The sequence below is a fragment of the Camelus ferus genome, chromosome 15 (genome assembly GCF_009834535.1).
Source record: "Camelus ferus isolate YT-003-E chromosome 15, BCGSAC_Cfer_1.0, whole genome shotgun sequence".
NCBI lineage: Eukaryota > Metazoa > Chordata > Mammalia > Artiodactyla > Camelidae > Camelus > Camelus ferus.
Window position 1 is genome coordinate 23,633,091 of NC_045710.1, and position 22,989 is coordinate 23,656,079.

Consider the following 22,989-nt stretch of genomic DNA (forward strand, 5'->3'; position numbering starts at 1 on the left):
TAAGAAAAATGTCTCTCATTCTCAGGAAGAAGAGAGAAACAAATAAAACTGAACTAAAAGACCAGGGCCATTAATACAACTTTGCCTAGTATACTGTGTAGCAATGGCTACACCCAGTGGCCAGAGATGCGTAGTGAAGCTTTCCAGCTATAAAGTTACAGCAAAAGATAAATTCGGAAATAGCTATTTTTCAATTTACCTAAGGTTTTAGGGTGAGGGTTATCTTTCACTACAAATTGTTTCAAGGAAACACTTGAGAATCTTTGGGAAACAAAGGCCTTACTTAGTTCATAAGCCTGAAACAAGTGCCCAGCATAAGTCTTAAAAAAGTGGCTAAAAGAAAACTCAAACCAAAGAAAGAACATAGAGATACTTTATTGCTCACCTTTCACACAAAGCACACCTCCAGCCATTTTCTTTCACAGCTTGACAATATATACGTGTACAAAAACCCAGCAAGAAGCGTCATGTAGATTTCAGTAAAGGAGAGTGTCAAACATCAACTCAGCCAGGCTTTTGTTTTCTGCAGCAATAATAAAGGGCCTCCTGCTCTAAGCAAAAATCTGTCCTCTTACTTGGTAGTGCATTTCTTCCATTACAAAAAAGGTCTCCTGTCCAAAGCAAACTAACTTGTATTTGCTGAACCAGTGGTATTAACTCGTGCATAAAACAAATTTCAGTTTGCTGTTTCTTCTAGCAGATTTCAAGTAAAAAGAAGGTTGAAAGAGGAACTTGTTTTGAATGGATGCAGGTCAATTTGAATTATTATACTTAACTAAATGCCTACATGTACTATAGGTTCATAACTTAGTTTGCTTTTTATAATCTTTATGGATTTTGGCCACGTTCAAGGTTTTCAGAGTTGAGCATATGGTACAGTGTTCCATCGAAAGGATAAGGCTACTGAATGTGTTATCTGCAGAAGAGCTCATTTAATAGGAACTGACTTAAATGTTCTATCATGAAGCAAATGTTGCACAACCTCTCTGAATAAAAAGCCAATCAGGGCAGAACTGTGCTTGGAAAACAGGCATTAGAATACTTTAAGGAAAACACATTAAAACGGATTGTTAATATGAGGAGGGTTTCCTAGTTGTAAGTCTAAAAAGGTCTAGGAGAATCCTCATTTTTCAAAACCGCATATTGAAAACATGAAAACTACTTATTCAAGTAATTTCTTCAAAAGAGTATGCATGTCCTGACTGTGGAATTAGTCTGCTGGTCATTTAAAGGCAATTTTAATTACCTTTCAAGAAATTCTTCATACAAAGGAGAGATACTGTATGTGTTTCTCAAATAAACAGCATTATGTAAGTCCATTAAAAAAAAAAAAAAAAGAACAGTATTGAATGAAGACCTACAAATGCTTACACCAAGCAGGAATCTGCCTGCCACCTGTGGTCTCACATTAATTCAAAATCAATGCTGGATTCAGGATTCTGAAACTAAATTTCTATTACTTGAGCTCTAGCAAAATGTAAGGTTCTGTAGCCTCAACTAGTATAATGTCTTCCCTGTCCAAATCCAGAATGATTATACTGATAACCCCCATGCTGGAAGTGCTGTTCAAACTGTCCCCCCTGGTGATAATTCTGGCTCCCTCTTCCTCCCCAACCTCCTCCCTGACCTGCACGACCCCCTCGGCCTCCGCGACCACCTCTCCCTCCACGACCACTGCCTCGATCACTGTGGTGCCCACCATCTTGGTATCTATTGTCCTGCTGATATCCACCACCCTGGTATCCACTTCCAGTATATGTAGACGCTTGGAAGCCACCACTATAACCACCACCTTGATAGCCACCACTGTGGCCACCGTGATAGCCACCTGGCTGGAAACCCGCATCTCGATAACCACCATCTTGGTAGCCACCTCCTCCTCCACTCCCTCCATCTGTCCAGCCTCCTTGATGCTTATTTCCTCTTCCTCCCCCTCGGCCACCATGGTCATAGCCACCGCGTCCACCTCTCCCTCCTCCTTGTTCATGACCTCCTCGTCCTCCATATGAGGAATGTTCATAACCACCTCTCCCTCCTCCTCGGCCTCCTGCTTGCTGCTGGGGGCCATCTTGCCTTTTCTGCCATGGTGGCATCTCTGGGGGTGGAGGTTCAATTTCATTGGGTCTACCTCCTCTGTCAGGCACTCTGCCCATCAATACCTATGGGATAAGAAAGACATTTTAAATTATTTCACTTTATAAACAAAAATAAATGTATCTGAAAGAAAATTAAAGGTACTCCAATCACCTTATTGATGGCACAGGCAGTCTTTTCTCTTATGGAGCCGCTGCTTGTCCTTAAAATCTTTGACAAGTCTTGTCTTGCGGCCAAAAGGTGTGCAACAGAAATAGTACTTTTGGGAGATAAGACTGAGCGTTTCGGCTGGTAAACCTTCGCTAATTTTTCTGTCTGACTCTGTCGAAAGAAAATGTTCAAAGAATATCAATTTTCAAGATGACATAGAAACAGTAAGTTAAGGATTTCCAAAATGTCTGATGAGAATATCTACTAGGCTCCAGATGAGAGAAAAAGTTACATACTCACCACTGCTCCTATCTAGTCAATTATTACCTTAAGAGCACAGCTGTCAGACTTGCTGATACAGCTGTATGTTGGGAGTAGGGGAGGAGGATAGAGGGGCTTCCCTTTAAGACTGCGGGACTAAAAACATTCCCCATACCATTGGTCTCAGATCAAACATCTTCATTTTATCTATTTAAATATAAGAATGTAAATCCATTTCAACAATTTTGCTTTTTAATTTTCCCACCTGCTTACTGTGAGATAAAAAAAGTTAGCTGTGACTAATCTGAACTACATTGTCAACATGATATTTTTGCAAAAATGACTCCCCACATAGTACTTTCCTCTGTTATAAATAATAAATAGGAAAAAAGAGTCTACTTTAACCATTTAGTAGAAGTAAATTTAATGCATTTTAAACATAAGACCACAAAAGATGAAAGAACAAAGGATATAAAGAAGTTCAGACAAGAGAAAATAAAGTTCTAATAAATATAAAACATGTTTTCCAGACAGGAATCAATAAATGCAAATTAAAGTAACCTAAATTTGGGGAAATGATTAACAAACTCTTAGCTACTAAATTTTAGAAGCAACAGTTATAACTACAATACCCAGGAGAATAGAAAGAACAAAAAATATTTGTTTTTAGTCTGTCAGTTATATGCAGGTACTCAAATACTGATGATAAATGTTTAAATTGTATTATCTGAAAAAACAGGATGTAAAAAGGTATGTTTACTATGATTGTATACGTGGACAAAGTAAGAAAGATAATACTAAAAATGAAAATAAGTATTGTGGTTAAGACAATGGGATGATCAGTGACTTTTTATTTTTAAAAATCTTCTTTAATGATTAAAAGACTAAAGAGATTGCCATTCCATGGCTTGTCTGAGGAATGTTTCCTGAATGTCTTATATTTCTTTTTCTTTCAGTCACTTTTGTACCTACAATAAATGTTCAATGTTTGATGAATAGAAACAAAGACATCAGAGAAAATAGTTTCATATATGTTTCAAATAAAACTGATTTAAAATGCAATTTCAAAGTGAGATGTAAGTACGTAAATCTCCTTATATGAAACAAAAGTTCATGTTGTGCATATTGAAGTAATTTCTATACAGTGATTTGAAATGAAGTTTGAAAGTGAGATATCACTACATAAATTCCATTAAATGAAACAAAAAATAAACTTGTGCAAGTTAAGTAATTCGTAGTCCTTCCTTATCAGCTCCGATATGTTAATCTATTTTGTAGAATCATTGTGTATTATAGTTCCAAAGGATCTTAAATATCACCTAGATTGAACATGAAATTTTAAAGATGTCAAAAATGAGGAGAGTAAACACAAGCTCAGACATACTGCATCAGGACCTCAGAAGTGAAGTCCATTAATGGCAATGTCAAGACCAGATCCACAGTGTTAATGCCTTGGGGTCAATGCACATCCATCAATCACTACATGCTTTTCTAGCTGAGAGGTGCAGATTACTGTTTTTGAAATATGTGTACTATGCCAAGAGTGAAACGATTGTTTTTTTTCAAAAACAATTTAAGAAAAGACTGCTATTTCCTCAACAACAGTCCAAGAAGAGAACAATTTACTCCTCATGTTACTGTGAGATCTTAGGCAAAGACTTCCATTTATCTGGGTCTCCATTTTTTTAGGTGCAAAATTTTTTAGGGAAGTTAAGACTGACCTCTAAGACTCCTTCCCAACAGTAAAATATTACAACTCAATAAATTATCTACTCAATCAATTAGTAGTCAAACAGGACTACGGTATGGTTTAAAGATTTTAGGTGAAACTAACATATTAGAAAGATAGTTGAACTATTTCTCAGTCAATTAACTAAAATTCTGAGGAAAATCTACTTTCAAAAAATGAAGTTACTATTAAAAGAATATCTAATGTTAACATATCTAGACCGACCTCCACATAAATTCAAGAATTAGTACCATTTCAGGGTTCCAAGAAAAGTCAAATTAATCAATTATGCCAATTAATCCCCACTTACTGATGATATAGTAGATATTTAATAAGCACCTGTTGAAATGACCAAGCCTTTACCTGGATTATCTCATTTGAGCTGAAATAAAATGAAGTCTTACCAGATTCCTCAATTTTCTATAAATGGATCATAATATTTGGTCTTACTAAATCCAGTATTTCTAATATAATTAATTTATTTAATTAACAAATTAAACTGTTAGCTTAACGTATAGTAAACAAATAATTTAAAATTCATCATTTTTAGTAATTTTCAGATACTCTCTCCTTTTCTCACATATGGGTACTTCCAGTAGGGCTTATAACATACAGCTTCATTGAAAAATATTTAAAAGTTGAAAAATGTTTTCATTAGTGCTAAATGGCTGAAAGAATTGCCACTCAGTAACTCACTAAAGAAAAATTCCTATGTGTACCTCCAATGTATTTCTCTTACAGTCTCTACTGTACCTAAACTGTGCTAGGAAGTTTAAGGATCATGTCTATAAATACACTGCTCTTTTAAATTATTTAATGTGTACCTTAGCTCTGTCAGACCAGCCAAAAGACTGGACAGTGACATCCAAACGTTTTATTAGCAGCTTTCTCCGAACTTCATATTCATTGGCTACAGCTTGGTTAATTGCTTCTATCTTTTCCTGAAACAAAATAAAAAAGACCAGTTAAAATTTAAATCTGTTTGACCCTCCACTCCAAAAGGGCAGAAACTGTATCTGTTTCATTCATAACTGAATCCCCAGCACTTACCACAAAATAAATTAGGTTATTTAATAAATATAATAAAAAAGTGAAACGATAGGCATAACAACCTTGTCTTAAAACATAATAAAGAATATGTAAAGTACAAAACTCTCATTTAGCTTTCCCATAATTTACTGTGTAAAGCTCAGCCCAGTGAAGTTTTTGGCCTGAAGGCAACCCATTTGGCAATTAGAAACATGCATCATACTGAACTTCAATTTATTTTAATCAGCTGTGTGAAATATTTATAAATTATGAAATAAATGTTTCCAATCTTACACAAATAAAATTATTCTGGATAAATCTTAAGATTTACAAATATGATTCTAAGGATGTCCACCTAGGAAACCACATATTAGAAAATATAAATTGAAAAGCACAAACATAAATATCCTGAGATAGGTAGATGGTTCCTTACAAAGTTTACTCAGGATGATCACTACTCACCCAGTGGGCCGGTCCCATTGGCTTCTTCAATAAAGGCTTTCCCACATGATTAGGTGGAACTTTTGCTAATGTTTCCTTTAACTGACACAAAAAATAAATGAATGAATAAACAAATCTAAAAGTAAAACACATCCTCCTCATCTTCCCAATTCCCATCATATCCTGCCATCAAAAGAAGATTCCTGACAGAGGCAAAGGTGGAGGATGTTTTGAAATGTACAGGACCCACATGATAAAGACACTCACTTGTCCCACTCCTCATGTGCCTATGAAGCATGAGTCCTTCACTGCACCTAGAACAGTGCCTGACAACAGTGGGCACTCAATGTGTATTTGCTGAATGAATGAATGAACACACAGAAAAATATGGACTATGGATACATTGCTGCTCCCCTGTAGAGTTCAGCCAAATTTGTGCATCATGACGTCCATCTACCCCGCAATGGGAATGTACCAATTCTTAAGAGTCCAGCAGATATGCATATAGAGAATGACTCTGCTATAACAGATATCATTCTCTTCTTTTCATTAATTTTTCATGAAAATTCCTTGTTCCTAATCAATTATGTAAAAAACCTTAATTGTTGATAACATGTGGTATAAAAATAACTGTGACTTATTTTCACATACTAGATTATATTAGCAGTCAACATATTTAGTTTGCCAATTGAAACATGTAAGTGACTGTATTAAAATTACAAAACATTAACATCCTTTTCTGTCCAGTCAATGGGGAGAATAGTGGTAACATTTAATGATAAAGACTTTAAAATTAATTGCATCAAATTTCAATGATAAAATAATTTTTAAAAGGACTTAAGTCCTTATTTTTTTACATTATATCTAGCTTATTTCAGTTTATAAATCAAAATGTAGTTTCTTTTCTGAAAAAGAAACATGCTAAAATGTTAAAAAAAAAATTAGTAAAAATACCAATTTTTCTTTAAGGTATCTAGGATTTAAAACCCCAAACTCATAAACAACCACTTAATAATATGCACATTAGGTTCCCATTAAGAGAAAATAACTTGCTTTATTTCAAACAATTGTAGGACTATGCCTTTAATATACCACAATTTGGTACTAAAGGTCTTACTTTTTTTTCAATCCCGCTGAAGAATTGGAACATAGTTATATTGGCTGGAGGTTTGGACATTCCTAGAGCAATACATATGCCTTTCAACTCTTGAAAGACCTCACTACCGCCTCCTTCTTGAGCTTTTTTTGGAGGAGTATTCACACAGAGCATTCTGGCAGCTTCTAGTTCTGAGATGAGGTATGCTGAAGTAAACAAAATAAGATTTCAAAATGAGATACAGCTACAGTTAATAGTCATAAGTCTGGAGTCACAACTCTATAGGCCTAATGATATGTAACTTTTAAAGCTGCAAGAATGGATAAAAACAAGAAAGGAAAACCATTTTTACCTGCAAATGACATAATATATAAACTAGTTCTATAATTCAGTATTTAACGAATAGTATGTTTAAAGTTTGACTTAAAAGTGATTCTTTCCTGAAACCAAGGGATCAAGGTAGATCACATCTAAAAATCTGGATTCTTGCATTTCACTATTAAGGAGCCTCCAGAACAGGGGTTGGCATCTCTTAACAAATTTGCAAAAGGCAGCAGGTGGCAAATTTTCAGCAATAGTTAAAAAGGTTATTTATTTAATTTTTTACTTCTCACAACTCACACGTACCAGTGATTTAACCATTTTGCCCTCTTACCTTCCAATACTTAGGTAGTCAGTTGAGGGCTGGAGTGAAAGAACATTTTTAAATAGTCAAAGCTTCACTTACAAGAGAAGGGGGAAGGTACTAAATTCTCAAACATTCCTTTTTCATGGTCTCCAGTAGCCTAATGTCACCCACTGGCTGTTAACAGAAAAGGCTTTTCCATCTGTATTCTTCTCACTATTTCCTTTCCTCCTACATTCCTCATTCTCCCCACCCCTAGGAGGGGGAAAAAAACCCCAAAAACTTTCTAATCATTTCTTGGCGGACTTCTTTCATATCAATAACATCCCCTTGTGTACTGATTTCAGCCAGGTGTAACGAGGGCTGCAATCTGCTTCAGGTAATTCAGTTTAAGGTATAAATAGTCAATCTTATTCCTTTAACCTCCGCAAGGACATTTTTATAAAAGATGTTTATAATCATTTGGATCTCAGGATTTCAGGTTACGTGACAACGTGCAAAGTTTTTGACATTAGGAAGAGAATTTTGAAAAAAGACGTTTTCTGGGCTTTTAAGCCCTATTTTAAGTATAAAAGAACAATCAGCTTTAATATCTCACTTCCTACACCCAAGGTGTAATGTGAGAAGTACAGGGGTCATAATTTTAGCAGATCATTTCTGACAAGCTGCCAACTCCTATTCTAGAATAAACACAGCTAAGTTTCTGAAAAGGTCAGGTCATGCTAAATGGATTTGACAAAATCTTAATGTGTTCCATATAGCAAACTGTATGAGTTAAAGATCAAAACAGTAAAACTCCACTGTCATGAAAATAATCACTGTTTTTGCAAATAAGCTATTATTGGAACCCTGTCACACTCTGATTCATTTACATGTCATCCGTGGCTGTTTACATGCTACAACAGCAGAGTTAAGTAGTTGTGACAGAGACCTTATGGCTTATGAAGCTGAAAATATTGACTATCTGACCCTTTAAGAAAAAGTTTCCCAACCCTTGTTCAAGAAAATCACATACTACATGATTTAATAAACTGGTCTCTAAATTTGGGACAACATAACTCAGACATTCACAGTATTAGTTCACCAATACAATTACCATCAAAAAACATTAATTGTAACTGATATATTCAAAGTACTAGGAAAGACACTGGAGATATAATATACAACAAACAAAAAAGATTATATCTACTGACAATCTAGTTAGGAATAAAAAATATATGCATTAAAAAAAAACCCTGACTTATTTAACCTAAGGGAAATAAACTGACAACCAGAAAGGCCAATGAACAGCCAAAACAGTTCTTATCCTGACACATGGGAGTTTTTCAGCCACTACAAACTATTAGAGAATAGACTATTCTACTTCACTAAATATTCTAATGAGGTTGGTTTATTTTCCCCCTCAGAACAGAATGTATTAAAAGATTCAAATCAGTTAAGGTAAGGGTGCTAGAAGTAAGTAAAATTATAGCATCAAGATGTGACAATTGATACTTGGAGAGATGAGACTTTCTATACAGAGCGAATAGAGAATGAGTATATGTACATAAAAACATACTAGCATGAGAGAGGATACAAACTGAGGGGACTATTTTAGAAAGAGGAAACAGCAGAAGCACAGATAAAGAGGAGGGAAGGCAGCAGGGTGTATGCATGTGTGAAGATCTCCAAGAGCCGAATAAGTTTAGTTGATTTAGTCATTTAGTTGAGGAGCAGAGTTGTATGTTCTTGAAGAGTGTCTGAGGTGACAGCAAATTAAAATACAGTTTATAATTATGACCCTGAGTCCAAAATAATAATGTTCAGTGCAGTCTGCTTAAGAAACAGGAAAGCGCTAAAGGCATTTTATAAAGATTTATATTCCAAGTGGTTTTTATAAGCATCAGCACTAAAAAGACCAAACTCTGAGGTCTTTGGAAGAATTCGCCATTCAGGGTCATTACTAAGCTTTCCACACAGCTGTTGTCTTCCTACGTAAGATAACATATTCTAAGTGCCAAATATTAGGTATTGGTAAGGATAAGCAGTGCTACAAGGAAGATTCAGTGAGTATACTGCGGCTGAGTCAGTTACAGAAATTATACAATTTGAAGGATAATGAATACATGCATAAGAATTATATGCAGCAATATCAACATCTAAAGCAAGAGCTAACATTATGTATCTATCCCCCCTCCCTTACCTCAGCCCCCACCCAGTAATAATCATTTGACAAAGGGGAAGAAAGTGATTTCAGAATAACCTAATTCCTAAGTATAATGGCTATGAACAACTTCTTTAACTGAACCTTCAAAATTGGTGTTGTATCATTTTTCAGAAGCCAGAGTTCAGCTGTAAAGACAAACATTTAAAAGATCCTCTGAATTGTGTTTGTCATAATAAGAACTATAATATTCAGTTAACCAAAACTTAATCTAAATGTATCTCAGAATACTACAAAAATTCTGAGTTTAAGACTACTGGTGGTGTTTATTGGAGAGCTGATCTAAGGAAATATAACTTTTGAGTCTACTTACTGTTTTTCAGGTTGAAGAGAGAAACAGTAGTTAGTATATTAAAAAAAAAATGGAAGGAAAGAACTTTTCATAAAAATTTACTTTTCAAATGATCACTAAGTACAGGAACAATCCAAACAGTATTCCAGAAATGTCTACATTGTAATCTGACATGTTTACATAAAAAAACCAAAATCCCCAATTACCCAGCCACAAAGAAACAGGAACAAGACAAAATACTTTAAATAATTACATTTACCATTTACTGTGCCTAATGAATGATTACTGTCCTCAAATAAATTAACTTTTTAAAAAAATCTTCATTATTCCCACACTATCTTCCTAATTTATTTTAAAATGTACTTCTGGTCTAGAACGCTAAGGTTTGATGACCACACACTTGGACAACCCTCCAGCACTACCTTTGGTCACGTTAGGTGAAACACAGCAGGCTGAGCACTACACTGAACTTAAATGGATAAAAGAGTAGCAATTACAAAACAACACTGCTACCACTGCATGGACCCACCATTAGCTTCTAAGTTAGAAATTTAACAAAGTTTTCTTTAAATTGTCTTCTGAATTAATAAGTCCATAATGAAGCAAAACAATAAAACCCATTTTATTAGTCATGGAAAATATAAGTAGAAGAGAGTAGCTACATTCTCATAGCCATGAACTTACTGAGCAAAAGGAGGCAGTTCTTCTGAATGAGAAGGCGCTTGGTCACATCCCCAGATGTCAGTGAAAGATATGGACAGTTCATCTCCCCCAGTAGCCCACTCACCTCAAGCTGGAATTCTTCAGCTTCACTTGGACCTTTTAAGAATTAAAATAATTTTATTTAATATAAAAATTACTGTTTTCTCCACTAGCATAATAATTATATATAAGTTGAAAATTTTCATAGTATTTTCCTAACACAAGTTCCTTCCTCCTAATTCATCCTTTCTCACACCACTGCCAATTTTCTTTCAACAGTTTTCATTAGGTTGTTGCCTTATTTGAGAATCTTTAATGGCTTCCTAATTTCTGCCTCATGTAATCTAACTTTTTTATGTCTGCCTTTAAAGATTCTTCACAGCCTCTCTGCTTTGCCCTTCACAATACAGTGTTAGGTAGTAGTTCCTACTACATGTTTGTAGTAATTCCCTTCAGTCTCCACAAATATTCCCTCTACTTGTGCCAGGTTGGTCTCCTCATACTGTCCCAGAAATGCTCAGTCTCATTTCTACTTCCATGCCTTCACTTAAGTTACTCCCTGTGATTCATATGCCCTCTACTCTCTCCCCATCTATCAAACCCTACCTATCCATCAAAGCCCAGTGGTCCTACTCCTTGATGAAATCTTCCCGAAGTCCTGCTGCCCTCACTGATTTCCTTCCCCTGTGAACCACAAAACCACAAAGAGAAGTTTAATTATTGTACTAATCCCCAGTTGTCTCATTTGTGCCTAAAACTCTGTTGGATGACATTTGAAGATCACAAACATGATTTGTAGTTCTGATTCCTATAACATGTCAGTACAGAGTTCCTTGGGTGAATCAAGGAAAAGCAATGCTCTTTCTTCCTTACTATTTTGATGGTTCTCTATCCAATATAACAGAGGGGTAAGATTTAATTAGCAAACTTGAGAGAGTCACTCGACTTGAGTTCATTTTCTCATTTATAAAATGGGAAGACTTGTATTACCAACGTTTTGCAAGCTGTGTCTGTGAATTCCAGGGTGTCAAAGAACTCCATTAGAGGCAGCTGGGGAGGAGAGACTTGTGGTGCTCAAAGTACTCCTTCTCAACTTCAACTAGAACCACACTTTCACCTGTTTCATATTGACTTCTATAAGATGTTACCATTCAAACAAAAGGGCTCCAGATTATAAAGTTACCATCTAGTATAGGTGTTTTCAAAGGCACCACAATCTCTGAAATGTTAGGTCAAGAGGCAGTGTGAAGACCACTGGCTCCCATACTTGACTGTTGGAGATTGAATCAGGGCTGTATCACTTACTGATTGTGACCTCAGGCAAAGTACTTGACCTTTCCTTGTTTAATGTATATTAGTAATAAAAGCTGCCTCCTAGGGTTGCCCTGAGGTTAACACAGGTAAAGTTCTTAGAACATGGCTAGTGTTCAGTAAGAGTAAGCTGCTGCTATTACTGTTACACTATACTCTCCTTAATAAAGGTGGGTTAGCAGGTAGAAATTATTCTTTGTCTTCTATTATGGGTTTACCTATGATAGGAGGGAACCAGGTGGTGGAGTGTCAGTTTCCAGGGTTTAGTATCTTTTGCAGCATCAAAACTAGTGCTAAAGCAGATTTTTAAAAAAAGGCAAATACAACACAGCCCTCAACACCATAAATCTGATGGTGCTGGAACTGGTTGTGATGTATCTAGTTATATATTCTTATAACACAGAAAGCTTCTTAATAAAGTATTCTTTCTCCCCACGCATAACAGAATTATAATGCATTTAATTTAATGCTATATATACTTCTGGAATTTTGTAGTCCTAGGAGAAAAGTATCCCAATTTCTAGTTCTAGCCACGAATTTAAGATCTCACAATTTTTACAAAGAATGGAAAGTTCAGATATATTTGTCTCCTCCATTTTTTTTGTATCTCAGTAATAGGGTCTTTCTAACATCCACCACTTTTTCATAGTTGTACAACTATATTCTGGCTTTTCAACTTCGGAATCAACTTATCTCTAAAAAGAAGGGAAGGCAAAAAAGAATTTGGTTTCTTTACAAATTTTTTGTTTTACATTTACGAAGAACTTGAAATTTCAGCTGTAGTACTGATAATGTTCACTTTACAATACAAACTTTATTTTTATATTTTGCACCTAAAACTGAATGTTTACTTACTGTTAGTTGCTTGCACATTTTCCTCTAGTTTACAGAGCACTCTTAATTCAGACACCAACCAAGCACAGAGTTTGGTAAACTCAGGGGAATTGGCTCCAGCAGAGACTGCCTGAGACAGAGCGCCATCTTCTAACAATGGACCCTTGTAACTGGTGAGTAAGAAATTACACTTCAGAAAAATATAAAATCACATCTAATATATTACAGATACAATATATTTACGTATTATTTGTATAATTAAGCAATAGTTTAACAAAGATAAGTTACAATGGCCAATCTCTAAACCTGCAAATACAAATAAAATTTAGGACTATACTAAACCATTAAAAAATAAGCTAATCCCCCCAAAAAGGAAAATAAGCTAATCCCTTCAAAATAAATGTGAATATTGAATAGAATCATATATACTATTAAATTATGTCAAACTCTGTACATTTACTGAGAGCTTTCATTGTACAAAGACTTACTTCCTTACTTTAACTGAATTGAATGGTAAAACTAGACTTATAAAAGTGACAGCAATTATAGTTTACTACTTCAGAAATAAAACTTAGGCTATCTTTTCCAGAATTTTTTTCCGAAAATCAATTAGATTAGGTTTTTAATGACTTTCTTTAAAAGCAAAAACTTTACAATTATTTATTTATTTTCTTTTTCTGTATTTAATGACAGTAAAGATTAGTAAGACATACTAGTACCAGAGAAATGTCAAAATTAATTTAATAATTGCTGGCAGGTTGATGTTTGGGTGAACTGGTACAACTCAATGCCAATCCTTTGTGATTCAAGTGTAATTAAAAAAAATTATCAAACGTTCAAACGTTCATAAAAGACAATCGTAATAACAAACTTCAATCTAGAATATAGCTAAAATTAAAGATTTTATCATTCTCAAAGCACTTTTAAAATACATATTCTTCAGGTTATTTTATCTTCTTATAATGAAATATTGATAAAAAAGTTACTAATCTTTTAAAAACACAATTATATGTTTATATGTTGAATGGGATGGAAAAATCTTATACAAAAAATGAGATTATTTATAGCCTGGCATTCTGGATTCAAAACCACATATTATTAGACACTGGAATAAACAAACTAGGCTTAGAAATTTCTTCTTGTGTTACACATTTAAACCATATTATTTTATTCTACAAGTATTTACTGAATTCCTATGTGTCAGGTTAGAGATAAACAAAGGTCATTTATTTTTATTTCTCAGTAAATCCTTGAAATGTACATGTCAATCAATTAAGGCTAAACTTGAGTTACTGAATGCCACCAAACTAAGCAGTTACTAGTTAAACTTTAAAGTTTTCAGAAAATCTGTTGGTTGACAGTACAACACATCTCAATTATTTATTTAATTAGAGTTATTATGGTAACAATGAATTTTATAGTACCAAAAGAAGAAAAACACAGCTAAAAGAGGGTAAAAGAACAGTAACGGGAAGAAACTGGCATCCATCACCAGTTGTTAAGGTTAAATCTCTATCCATGCAGAGTGACTACATTTAAATAAGGTTTACCTCCATCCTCTCATCCTACATCTCCTTCAGCACTAATCTTCCAAGTGTCACTTCGAAGAAGCTTAGAAGTTGTTTGCTTTCCCAGTTTTTTCCCCCCATTTCTTTTCCTTTCCCTGGCCCTCCTCAGTTGCCTCACAGCATATTCTCAGTGTGAACTTCTCTTCCACTACAATCCGTACCCTTAAGGGCTCAGATCAACACTGTCAATAGGTTAAGCGTTCCTCAAAAATGTTTACTGAATGAATGGTTTCATGGGTGAAATTTAGCAATTTAGTCTAAGAGGTCCACCAAATAGACACCATCTTGCTGAAATGTGACTTTTATTTAGGCTCTAATCAAAGAAATAAGCCAACTAAAGTCTGGGATATTCATGAAAATTCAGAGCAAGTTCCAAAGAAAAGAACAATAATAACGTTGACCAAAAAAAAACTATATATATATATATATAAACTACCACTTCCTTTCCTAAAAAAATTCTACCAGGACAAGTTACTTAAATGTAAGACTTTTGCGAACCCTCACAGTGTCCTTTCTCCTAAAAAAGAAAGGTTTATCCTAAAGGTGTCCATGCTACGGGAAAATCTATGGGAAGGTTTTGATAAGGGACTTGTTACTGTATAAAGTTACCTAAATCTGTATTTTTTTAAGCCTGTAGGCAAATATTTAATTACACAATTCGTTTCTGGAACCACATTTAGCCCAAGAAATTCTAAGTTCTCATGTTTTAATAGAGTACAATGATCTGGGTGACCCAGTGAGATAAGAAGTCCTACTTCCAGCTTGTAGATACTGATGAATGGCTGGGTAACTATCAGGAAGAGAGACAAACTGCACAACAAATAAGCAGGGACTTGGTGGGTTAAGATGTCCCTAAAGGTAAGGGGCTAACAGTGGTTCAATGAAGGACAGTGTTAGAGTCAAGGAAAACTTCCAGGGTTCCCATGAAGAGGGTGACAGGTTAGGTGCCCCAGTGAGCTGGCTGGCGGAATAGATGCAGCGCACAGACATGTGGCTTAGGGAAGCCTGGGTGCATGCAGACATGACTGGGCAAAGATTTTTTCAGAGAAGTGGGGTGGGGTAGGAGTAGGGGCTCAACACAGGAGCAGGAAGTTTGGATGGCAAGTGGGAAAACAGAGAATCATCTCTGGCAACCTCCAGAGTGAGGGGGTAGGGCAGAAGGATGGGAGCAAGGAGAGAAGCTCGGGGAGGGGGGGTGGCGAGAACCAGAGCCCAGACAATGACACGCATGACTGACAAACGCTGCGGGTAACTCGGCTGCAGGGAGCACAGGGCAGGCCTAGGGGCCTCGCAGGTGGAGGGGCCCGACCCGGCAGGGCAGGCAGTGGACGTGGCATTGGGGTCCCAGAGCCACAGGGAGGCGACAGCCAGGAGCCACGGGGTGCGGCGTGGAGAGGCAGGTGTCTCCCACTGAGGCGAAGGAGGAGTTCCCGAGGGGCCAGCAGTGTGGGATTTAGGAGACCCGTGCCCTGGCAGTCTTACCCTAGATCTTCCAACGACTCCAAGATGTCAGTCTCCATGAGGTCACACTCCATGCTACTGTGGTATTCAAATTTCCGAGTCGTCAGGCTCCCCTCTTCGCCGGCAACGCGTACACTCACGCATGCGCCGCCTCCCCGGAACTTCCAAATCGACAGCTGGCGCCTCAGCCCCTGCACTGCGCATGTCCCGAGCGTGCGCAAGACCCTTGGTCCCGCCTGCCGCCCCGCCCCGGCCGGCCAAAGGATAGCAAGCGACACCGTTTGCACATGCGTATTATTGAATAGTGAAGCCAGCGGCCCCAAGAAGGGCAGGAGGACTGGCTGCGTGGCAGCTGGGCGTGGGGACCAGGCGAGGCTGAGAGAGCGCTAACTTCTCCTAATTGGATGTACGCATGTGCGAATCTTGGGGCGAGGCGGGCGGGGGAGGAGCTTGAGGAGGGAGTGCCTCAAGACTTGGGGTGGGTGTTGGCTGTGAAACGGAGTCTCTGGATCCCAGGCAGTCAGCCGAGTGGGTGTCTGCAGGCTGCCGGTGCGTTTTAACCTTAGCTGTGGGTCATGGAGAAAGGGAAAATTCCTACCTCGGATCTAATTCCTTAGGACAGACGTAGATCGGCCAAGTGCCGAGAATGGCAGATAACATGCCTTTGGATTTCCCTGTGATTTCAGTGGCTGTATTTCAGGGTTAGGGAGGAGTCAACTTTCCCTTGACAGGGATGTCTTCAGAAAGTTGTTTCATTCCCTCCTCTGCATTCTTTACCTGACTTTTTAAGCCCTTCCAAGACACTAAGCATCTTATTTTAAGTTGGAGGGGTAAGAGGAGGTTTTCACTCCATAGCAACATCAAATAGAGTATATTTAAATCTATGCAGTTTAAAGAGCAAATAAACTTTTTTGTTGTATTGGTATTGCTTTGGCATTAATTGGCTGGGTGTGACATTTGGTTCTCTTTGGGTTGTGGGTTCTTGGCAGTAGCTTGTTGGATCTGTGCTTAGAAACTGTTGAAAATTGAGAAAAATTGTTTTCAAAGTGATGGCATGTTTAGAAAATTATATTTAACTAAATTGGCATAATGTTGAATTGTGCAAGCATTTAATTAAATAGTTCATATTGGTACCTGTAGATTTATTTTAAAGTTCTCAAGAATTTTCACGTCTAATGGATTAATGCTACCCATCTTTAATAGTACCTTTTAAAGTTCCTTGTTTTACACTATCTGGAGAAGGTATTAACATTTATTATATACCTTGTGTGTGCCTGGTATGGTATTACTTCCTTGATCCGTATTATTTTATGCAATCATAAGGCTGTGTAAGTATTACTCCCATTTTGCAGTTGAGGACCCTGAAGCTGGTTGGCTTAATGGTCTGTCAGAAATGGTAAGACCAATAAGGACCTGGATTTTGAGAATGAGATATCTTTAAATCCATATTTCTTTTTATTTGACTATTCAAATAAGGATTTGTAAATAGGATGTGAGAAGATAGGAGGATCTAGCTAGTTGAATTTGTTTACACTTGTATATATTATACATAATAACCTTACAATAAAAATGGAATAATTATTCTCATAGGGTTTTTGAAGGTGCCGAAGAATAATTCATAATGCAAAATCAATTTGGGGAAAAAAGTTTCATATTTTACTCACTTTTCAATGTATGTTATAACCCATATTATTAGTGTATGAACAAGTGATGACTCCCCTAAATTTATTATCTCTATCCAATGCAGATCATTAGATTAAATGGAGGTAGCCAACAGAAAGGTTTTTAAGTTATTATTTTAAATAATTCTAGTGTTGTGCTTAGCATGTACAAGGTCCTGGGTTCAATTCCCAATAACTCCATTAAAAAAATTCTATAATGGATTTTTGCTGCAATAAAAACAATGCTTTTAAAAGTAAATATTGCTGCAGAGCTACAGTAATCAAAAGTGTGGTATTGGCACAAAAACAGATATATGGACCAATGGAACAGAATAGAGAGCCCCAAAATAAACCCACACGCCAATGGTCAATTAATCTTTTACAAAGGAGGCAAGACTATACAATGGGGAAAACACTCTCTTCAGCAAGTAGTGTTCAGAATACTGGACAGCCAGATGTAAATCAATGAAGTTAGAATACTCCCTCACACCATACACAAAAATAAACTCAAAATGGCTTAAAGATTAAACATAAGACAAGAATAAACCTCCTAGAATAAAACATAGGCAAAACAGTTTCTGACATAAATCTTAGCAATGTTCTCCTAGGGCAGTCTACCCAGGTAATAAAAGCAAAAATAAATGAATGGGAATGACTTAAACATAATCTTTTGCACAGCAAAGGAAACCATAAGCAAAACAAAAAGACAACCTACAGAATGGGAGAAAATATTTGCAAATGATGAGACTGACAAAGGCTTAGTTTCCAGAATATATAAACAGCTGATACAACTTAAGAAGAAAAAAACAAACAACCTAATACAAAAATGGGCAGAAGACCTAAATAAGCAATTCTCCAATGAAGACATACTAATAGCCAATAGGCACATGAAAAAAATGCTCAATATTGCTAATTATCAGAGAATTCAAATCAAAACTACAATGAGGTATCACCTCACACCAGTCAGAATGGCCATCATATAAAAGTCCAGAAATAATAAATGCTGGAGAGGGTATGGAGAAAAGGGAACCCTCCTACACTGTTGGTGGGAATGTAGTTTGATGCAGCCATTATGCAGCAACCTAAATGTCCATAGACAGATGGCTGGATTAAGAGGCTGTGGTATATTTACATAATGAACTACTACTCAGTCATAAAAAAGAATAAAATAATGCCACTTGCAGCAATATGGATGGACCTGGAGATTTTCATTCTAAGTGAAGTAAGCCAGCCAGAAATAGAAAAATACTATATGATATCACTTATATGTGGAATCTAAATAAAAAAGACACAAATGAACCTTTTTACAAAACAGAAACAGACTCACAGACATAGAAAATACACTTATGGTTACCAGGGGATGAAAGGGGGTGGAAAGGGATAAATTGGGAGTTCAAGATTTGCAGATTCTAACATATAAAGTAGATAAGCAACATGTTTCTGTATAGCACAGGGAACTGCATTAAATATCTTGTAATAACCTATAATGAAAAAATATGAAAATGATATATGTATGTATCTGTATGACTGAAACATAATGCTGTACACCAGAAATTGACACAACATTGTGAACTGACTACACTTCAATAATAAATAAATAAATAAATGTCAATATTGTTATCATTTGTATAGGATCTACTAGGAATCTTTTGCAATTTGTTTTGAAATTGTTTATATTTGTATTGTAGCCTGGATATCCAAAGGTTTCACTCAAGCTGAATTTAATAGAATGAAAAGAACACTGATATAGGAGCTAGGGAGCCCTGGTTTTTGCCTTGGATCAGTATAAGAAAGAGTTTTCTAACACTTAGAGTTGTCTAAATTCCATCAGTTATGATGATTTTTCTGTATAGAAGGTGTTCAACTAGAAATCATGAATGATCTTAAAGACCAGACTTTCCAGATAGTCTTGAAAAGAGTAAAGAAAAAAAATCATATTTTATACTTGTGAAAAAAATATATAGAAGGGAAAATTGAAATGAAAATTGATTTCAGTTTTCAGAGGAACATCTTTTTATGTCATAACCTTAAAGATTATTATAGGCGAAGCTTTGAATTATGTAGTAATTAAAATTTTATGCAGCTGAGATTCTTAAGAAAGTTATCTATAAAACCCATAGAACCCATAGAAGAGTAATTTTTATAATGGCAAATAAGTAGGTATAAACTTGAATATTGGTTTCTAAAAGTTGACTTAACAAGCACCTAAAATAAATACTTTTCCCTCTCAATTAGAAGAGTCTGAAAAAAATGGCAGCATTTTCCAGTTTTAATGAATTTGCTTTTAGAATGACTCTCCAACAAGGAGACAATAAGAAAGACAAAATAGATTTGCTCATGTTGCTCATGAAATTAAAGTTTGTATATGCTACTAAATAAAGTCCTTTATAGTTTGCACAGTGAAAACAGTACTTCCCCCCCTACCTTTATAGTTTGCACAGTGAAAACAGTACTTCCCCTAAAACATTAGTTTTAGCATGTAAAACTAATCTTGTAGGATCTCAAATACTCTTAGAGGTGTACCTTGGAGGTGTCGCAGGTTTGGTTTCAGACCACAGCAATAAACTGAACATTACAATAAAGAGAGTCACACGAATTTTTGGTTTCCCAGTATATATAAAAATTATGTTTACACTATAGTGTAGTCTATTAAAGTGTGTGATAGCATTATGCATAAAAAGTACATACCTTAATTAAAAATACTTTATTGCTAAAAAATGCTAACCATCATCTGAGCATTCAGTGAGTCTTTTTGCTAGTGGAGGGTCTTGCCTTGTTTTTGCTGGCTGCTGACTGATCAGGGTGGTGGTTGCTGAAGGTTAGGGTGCCTGTGGCAATTTCTTAAAATAAGACTAACAAAGTTTGCAGCATGGATTAAATCTTCCTTTCATGAATGATTTCTCTGTGTAGCATGCAATGCTGTTTGATAGCATTTTATCCACAGTAGAACTTCTTTCAAAAACTGGAGTCAACCCTCTCAAACCCTGCTACTGTTTTATTAACTAAGTTTATGTAATATTCTAAATCTTTTGTTGTCATTTTGACAACTTTCACAGCATCTTTACCAGGAGTAGATTGCATCCCAAGAAACTACTTTCTTTGCTCATCCGTAAGAAGCAACTTCTCATCTATTTAAGTTTTATCATGGGCTTGTAACAATTCAATAACATTTAATTTTTCACTTCTAGTTCTCTTGCTATTTCCACTACATCTGCAATTACTTCCTCCACTGAAGCCTTAAACCCTTCAAAATCGTTCATGAGAGTTCAAATCAACTTCTTCCAAACTCCTGTTCATGTTGATATTTTGACCTCTTCCCATGAATCACAAATGTTCTTCATAGCATCTAGAGTGGTGAATTTTTTCCAGAACATTTTAAATGTACCCTGCCCAGATCCATGAGAGGACTCACGAAGGCAGCTATAACCTTACAAAATGTATTTTTAAAATAAAAAGACCTGAAAGTCCAAATTACTCCTTGATCCATGGGCTGCAGAATGGAGGCTGTGTTAGCAGGTATGAAAAAACAACATGAATCTCATAAATTTCCTTCAGAGCTCCTGGATAACCAGATGCATTGTCAATGAACAGTAATATTTTAAAAGAAATCTTTTTTTTTTTTTTGAGCAGTAGGTCTCAACAGTGGGCTTAAAATATTCAGTAAACCATGTTGTAAATAGATGTACTGTCCTCCAGGCTTTGTCATTCCATTGATAGAGCATAGGAAGAGTAAATTTACCAAAATACTTAGGGGACCTAGGAGTTTCAGAATGGTAAATGAGCACTGACTTCATCTTAAAGTCACCAGCTACATGAGCCACTAACAAGAGAGTCAGCCTGTCCTCTGAAACTTTAAAGCTGGGCCTTGACTTCTCTCTAGCTATAAAAGACCTACATGGCACCTTCTTCTAATAGAAGGCTGTTTCCTCTACGTTGAAAATGTTATGGTAGCTACCTTTGTGAATTACCTTACCTAGATCTTCTGGATAACTTGCTGCTACTTCTACTGCACTTCATCTTTCACTTTTATCTTATAGAAATGACTTCTTTTCTTAAACCTCATGAACTAACCTCTGCTAGCTTCAGACTTTTCTTCTGCACCTTCCTCGAAGAATTGAAGAGCGTAAGGGCCTTGCTCTGGGATTAGACTTTGGTTTCAGAAAATGTGGCTGGTTTGATTACTAAAACTTTTTCCATTATCAGCAACAAGACTGTTTCACTTTCTTATCATTCATGTGTTCACTAGAGTAGTACTTTAATTTCCTTTAAGAACTTTTCCTTTGTGATGTCCAACTCCTCCTTTCGCTTGAACACTTAGAAGCCACTGTAGAGTTATTAACTGGCCTAATTTCATATTGCTGCATCTCAGGAACTAGGGAGGCTAAAGGAGAGGGAGAGAGACAAGGAATGGGTGGTCAGTGGGGCAGTCAGAACACACACATTTACTGACAAAGTTTGTCATCTTATGTGAATGCAGTTTGTGGCATCCCCAAACAGTTAAAATAGTAACATTAAAGATCACTAATCACAGATGACCATAACAAATATAATAATAATGAAACAGTATAAAATATTGCAAGAATTACTAAAATGTGACACAGAGACACGAAGTGAGCAAAAGGTCTTGGAAAAAATGGTGCCAATAGACTTCTTCAAGGCAGGATTGCCACAAATCTTCAATTTGTAGAAAAGGCAGTATCTGCAAAGTGCCATAAAGTGAAGCACAACAGAATGAGGTATGCCTGTACTTTTTAAATTTTTGTTTTTTTCAAATCATGCCTCTGGCTATGTTAGTATATTTTCTGAGACCTGGCAATTTTTGAAGAATGTCACAAAGTTTGAGAATAATATCATCCCTATGTTTAAATTGAGGAAAAGGAATAGATATAGATACAGATGTATAAAAAACCATAAACAGGTCTTTCCAGAATAAAAGCTCTGAGCTGGATTTCTGTTCTTTCTGAACAAGTCTTTGGCTTAGTTGCCATGTTCTGCCAGCCCATGAATTAAGCACATAGTGAATCAGACAGACATTGGTCTAATTTGGATGCAATAAGAATTTATTAGACTCCAGCCCAGAGATGATAAACTAGCATCCACATCAGGCTAAGATTTGGGTTTGTTTATTTTTTGACCTAAATAATTATTTGAAGAATTTTGAGTCATTATTTAAAAGTTTAGAGATATTATCTAAAAATTTGGATTTCTGGTTTTCTTGAAAACACAAATTGGATGACTTGGCAGCTGTAGACCCTTCATGCTCAAAAAGGCAGTAATTGGCTTGGGTTGAGAAGATTGTCCCTTCTCATTCTACCAGTTCTTTGTGGTTTTTGGATCCTGTCATTCACACAATGTATCATATACATCCAGCAATCTACTTTCCCCACTGAGGGCTTGAGAATTTCAATTTTTATTCTTTTACTTCTTAGTCATGTTGACCACTTCCATTCTGCCTCTCATAAGCCTCTCCTCCTTTCTCCTCTGCCTATTCTAATATAGGGGAAGAAAACATTTTCCTCTACCCTCTTAGGT

The 22,989-nt window shown here is 36.0% G+C and overlaps 1 protein-coding gene across 1 annotated transcript; it reads right to left on the minus strand.

The window, feature by feature from the left end:
- Positions 1-355: 355 nt before the first annotated feature.
- On the minus strand, positions 356-15,979 carry FAM98A (family with sequence similarity 98 member A). Its single transcript, XM_006192393.3, has 8 exons — positions 15,818-15,979; positions 12,789-12,937; positions 10,605-10,739; positions 6,822-7,006; positions 5,726-5,806; positions 5,059-5,175; positions 2,248-2,415; positions 356-2,159 (listed from the first exon to the last, which is right to left on the minus strand). The coding sequence occupies exons 1-8, from the start codon at positions 15,868-15,870 to the stop codon at positions 1,494-1,496; spliced, it is 1,554 nt and encodes a 517-aa protein (XP_006192455.1). The 5' UTR covers positions 15,871-15,979; the 3' UTR covers positions 356-1,493.
- Positions 15,980-22,989: the final 7,010 nt, after the last annotated feature.

What these genes read in the sequence shown, in the direction of transcription:
- FAM98A (XM_006192393.3), bottom strand. Translation starts at nt 15,870, where the DNA reads ATGGAGTGTGACCTCATGGAGACTGACATCTTGGAGTCGTTGGAAGAT. An exon ending in CAATGGGACCGGCCCACTGG is followed by an intron (nt 5,176 to 5,725) that starts GTGAGTAGTGAT and finishes ATTTTGTTTCAG; the next exon opens with GAAAAGATAGAAGCAATTAA. An exon ending in CTGCCTGTGCCATCAATAAG is followed by an intron (nt 2,160 to 2,247) that starts GTGATTGGAGTA and finishes CTTATCCCATAG; the next exon opens with GTATTGATGGGCAGAGTGCC.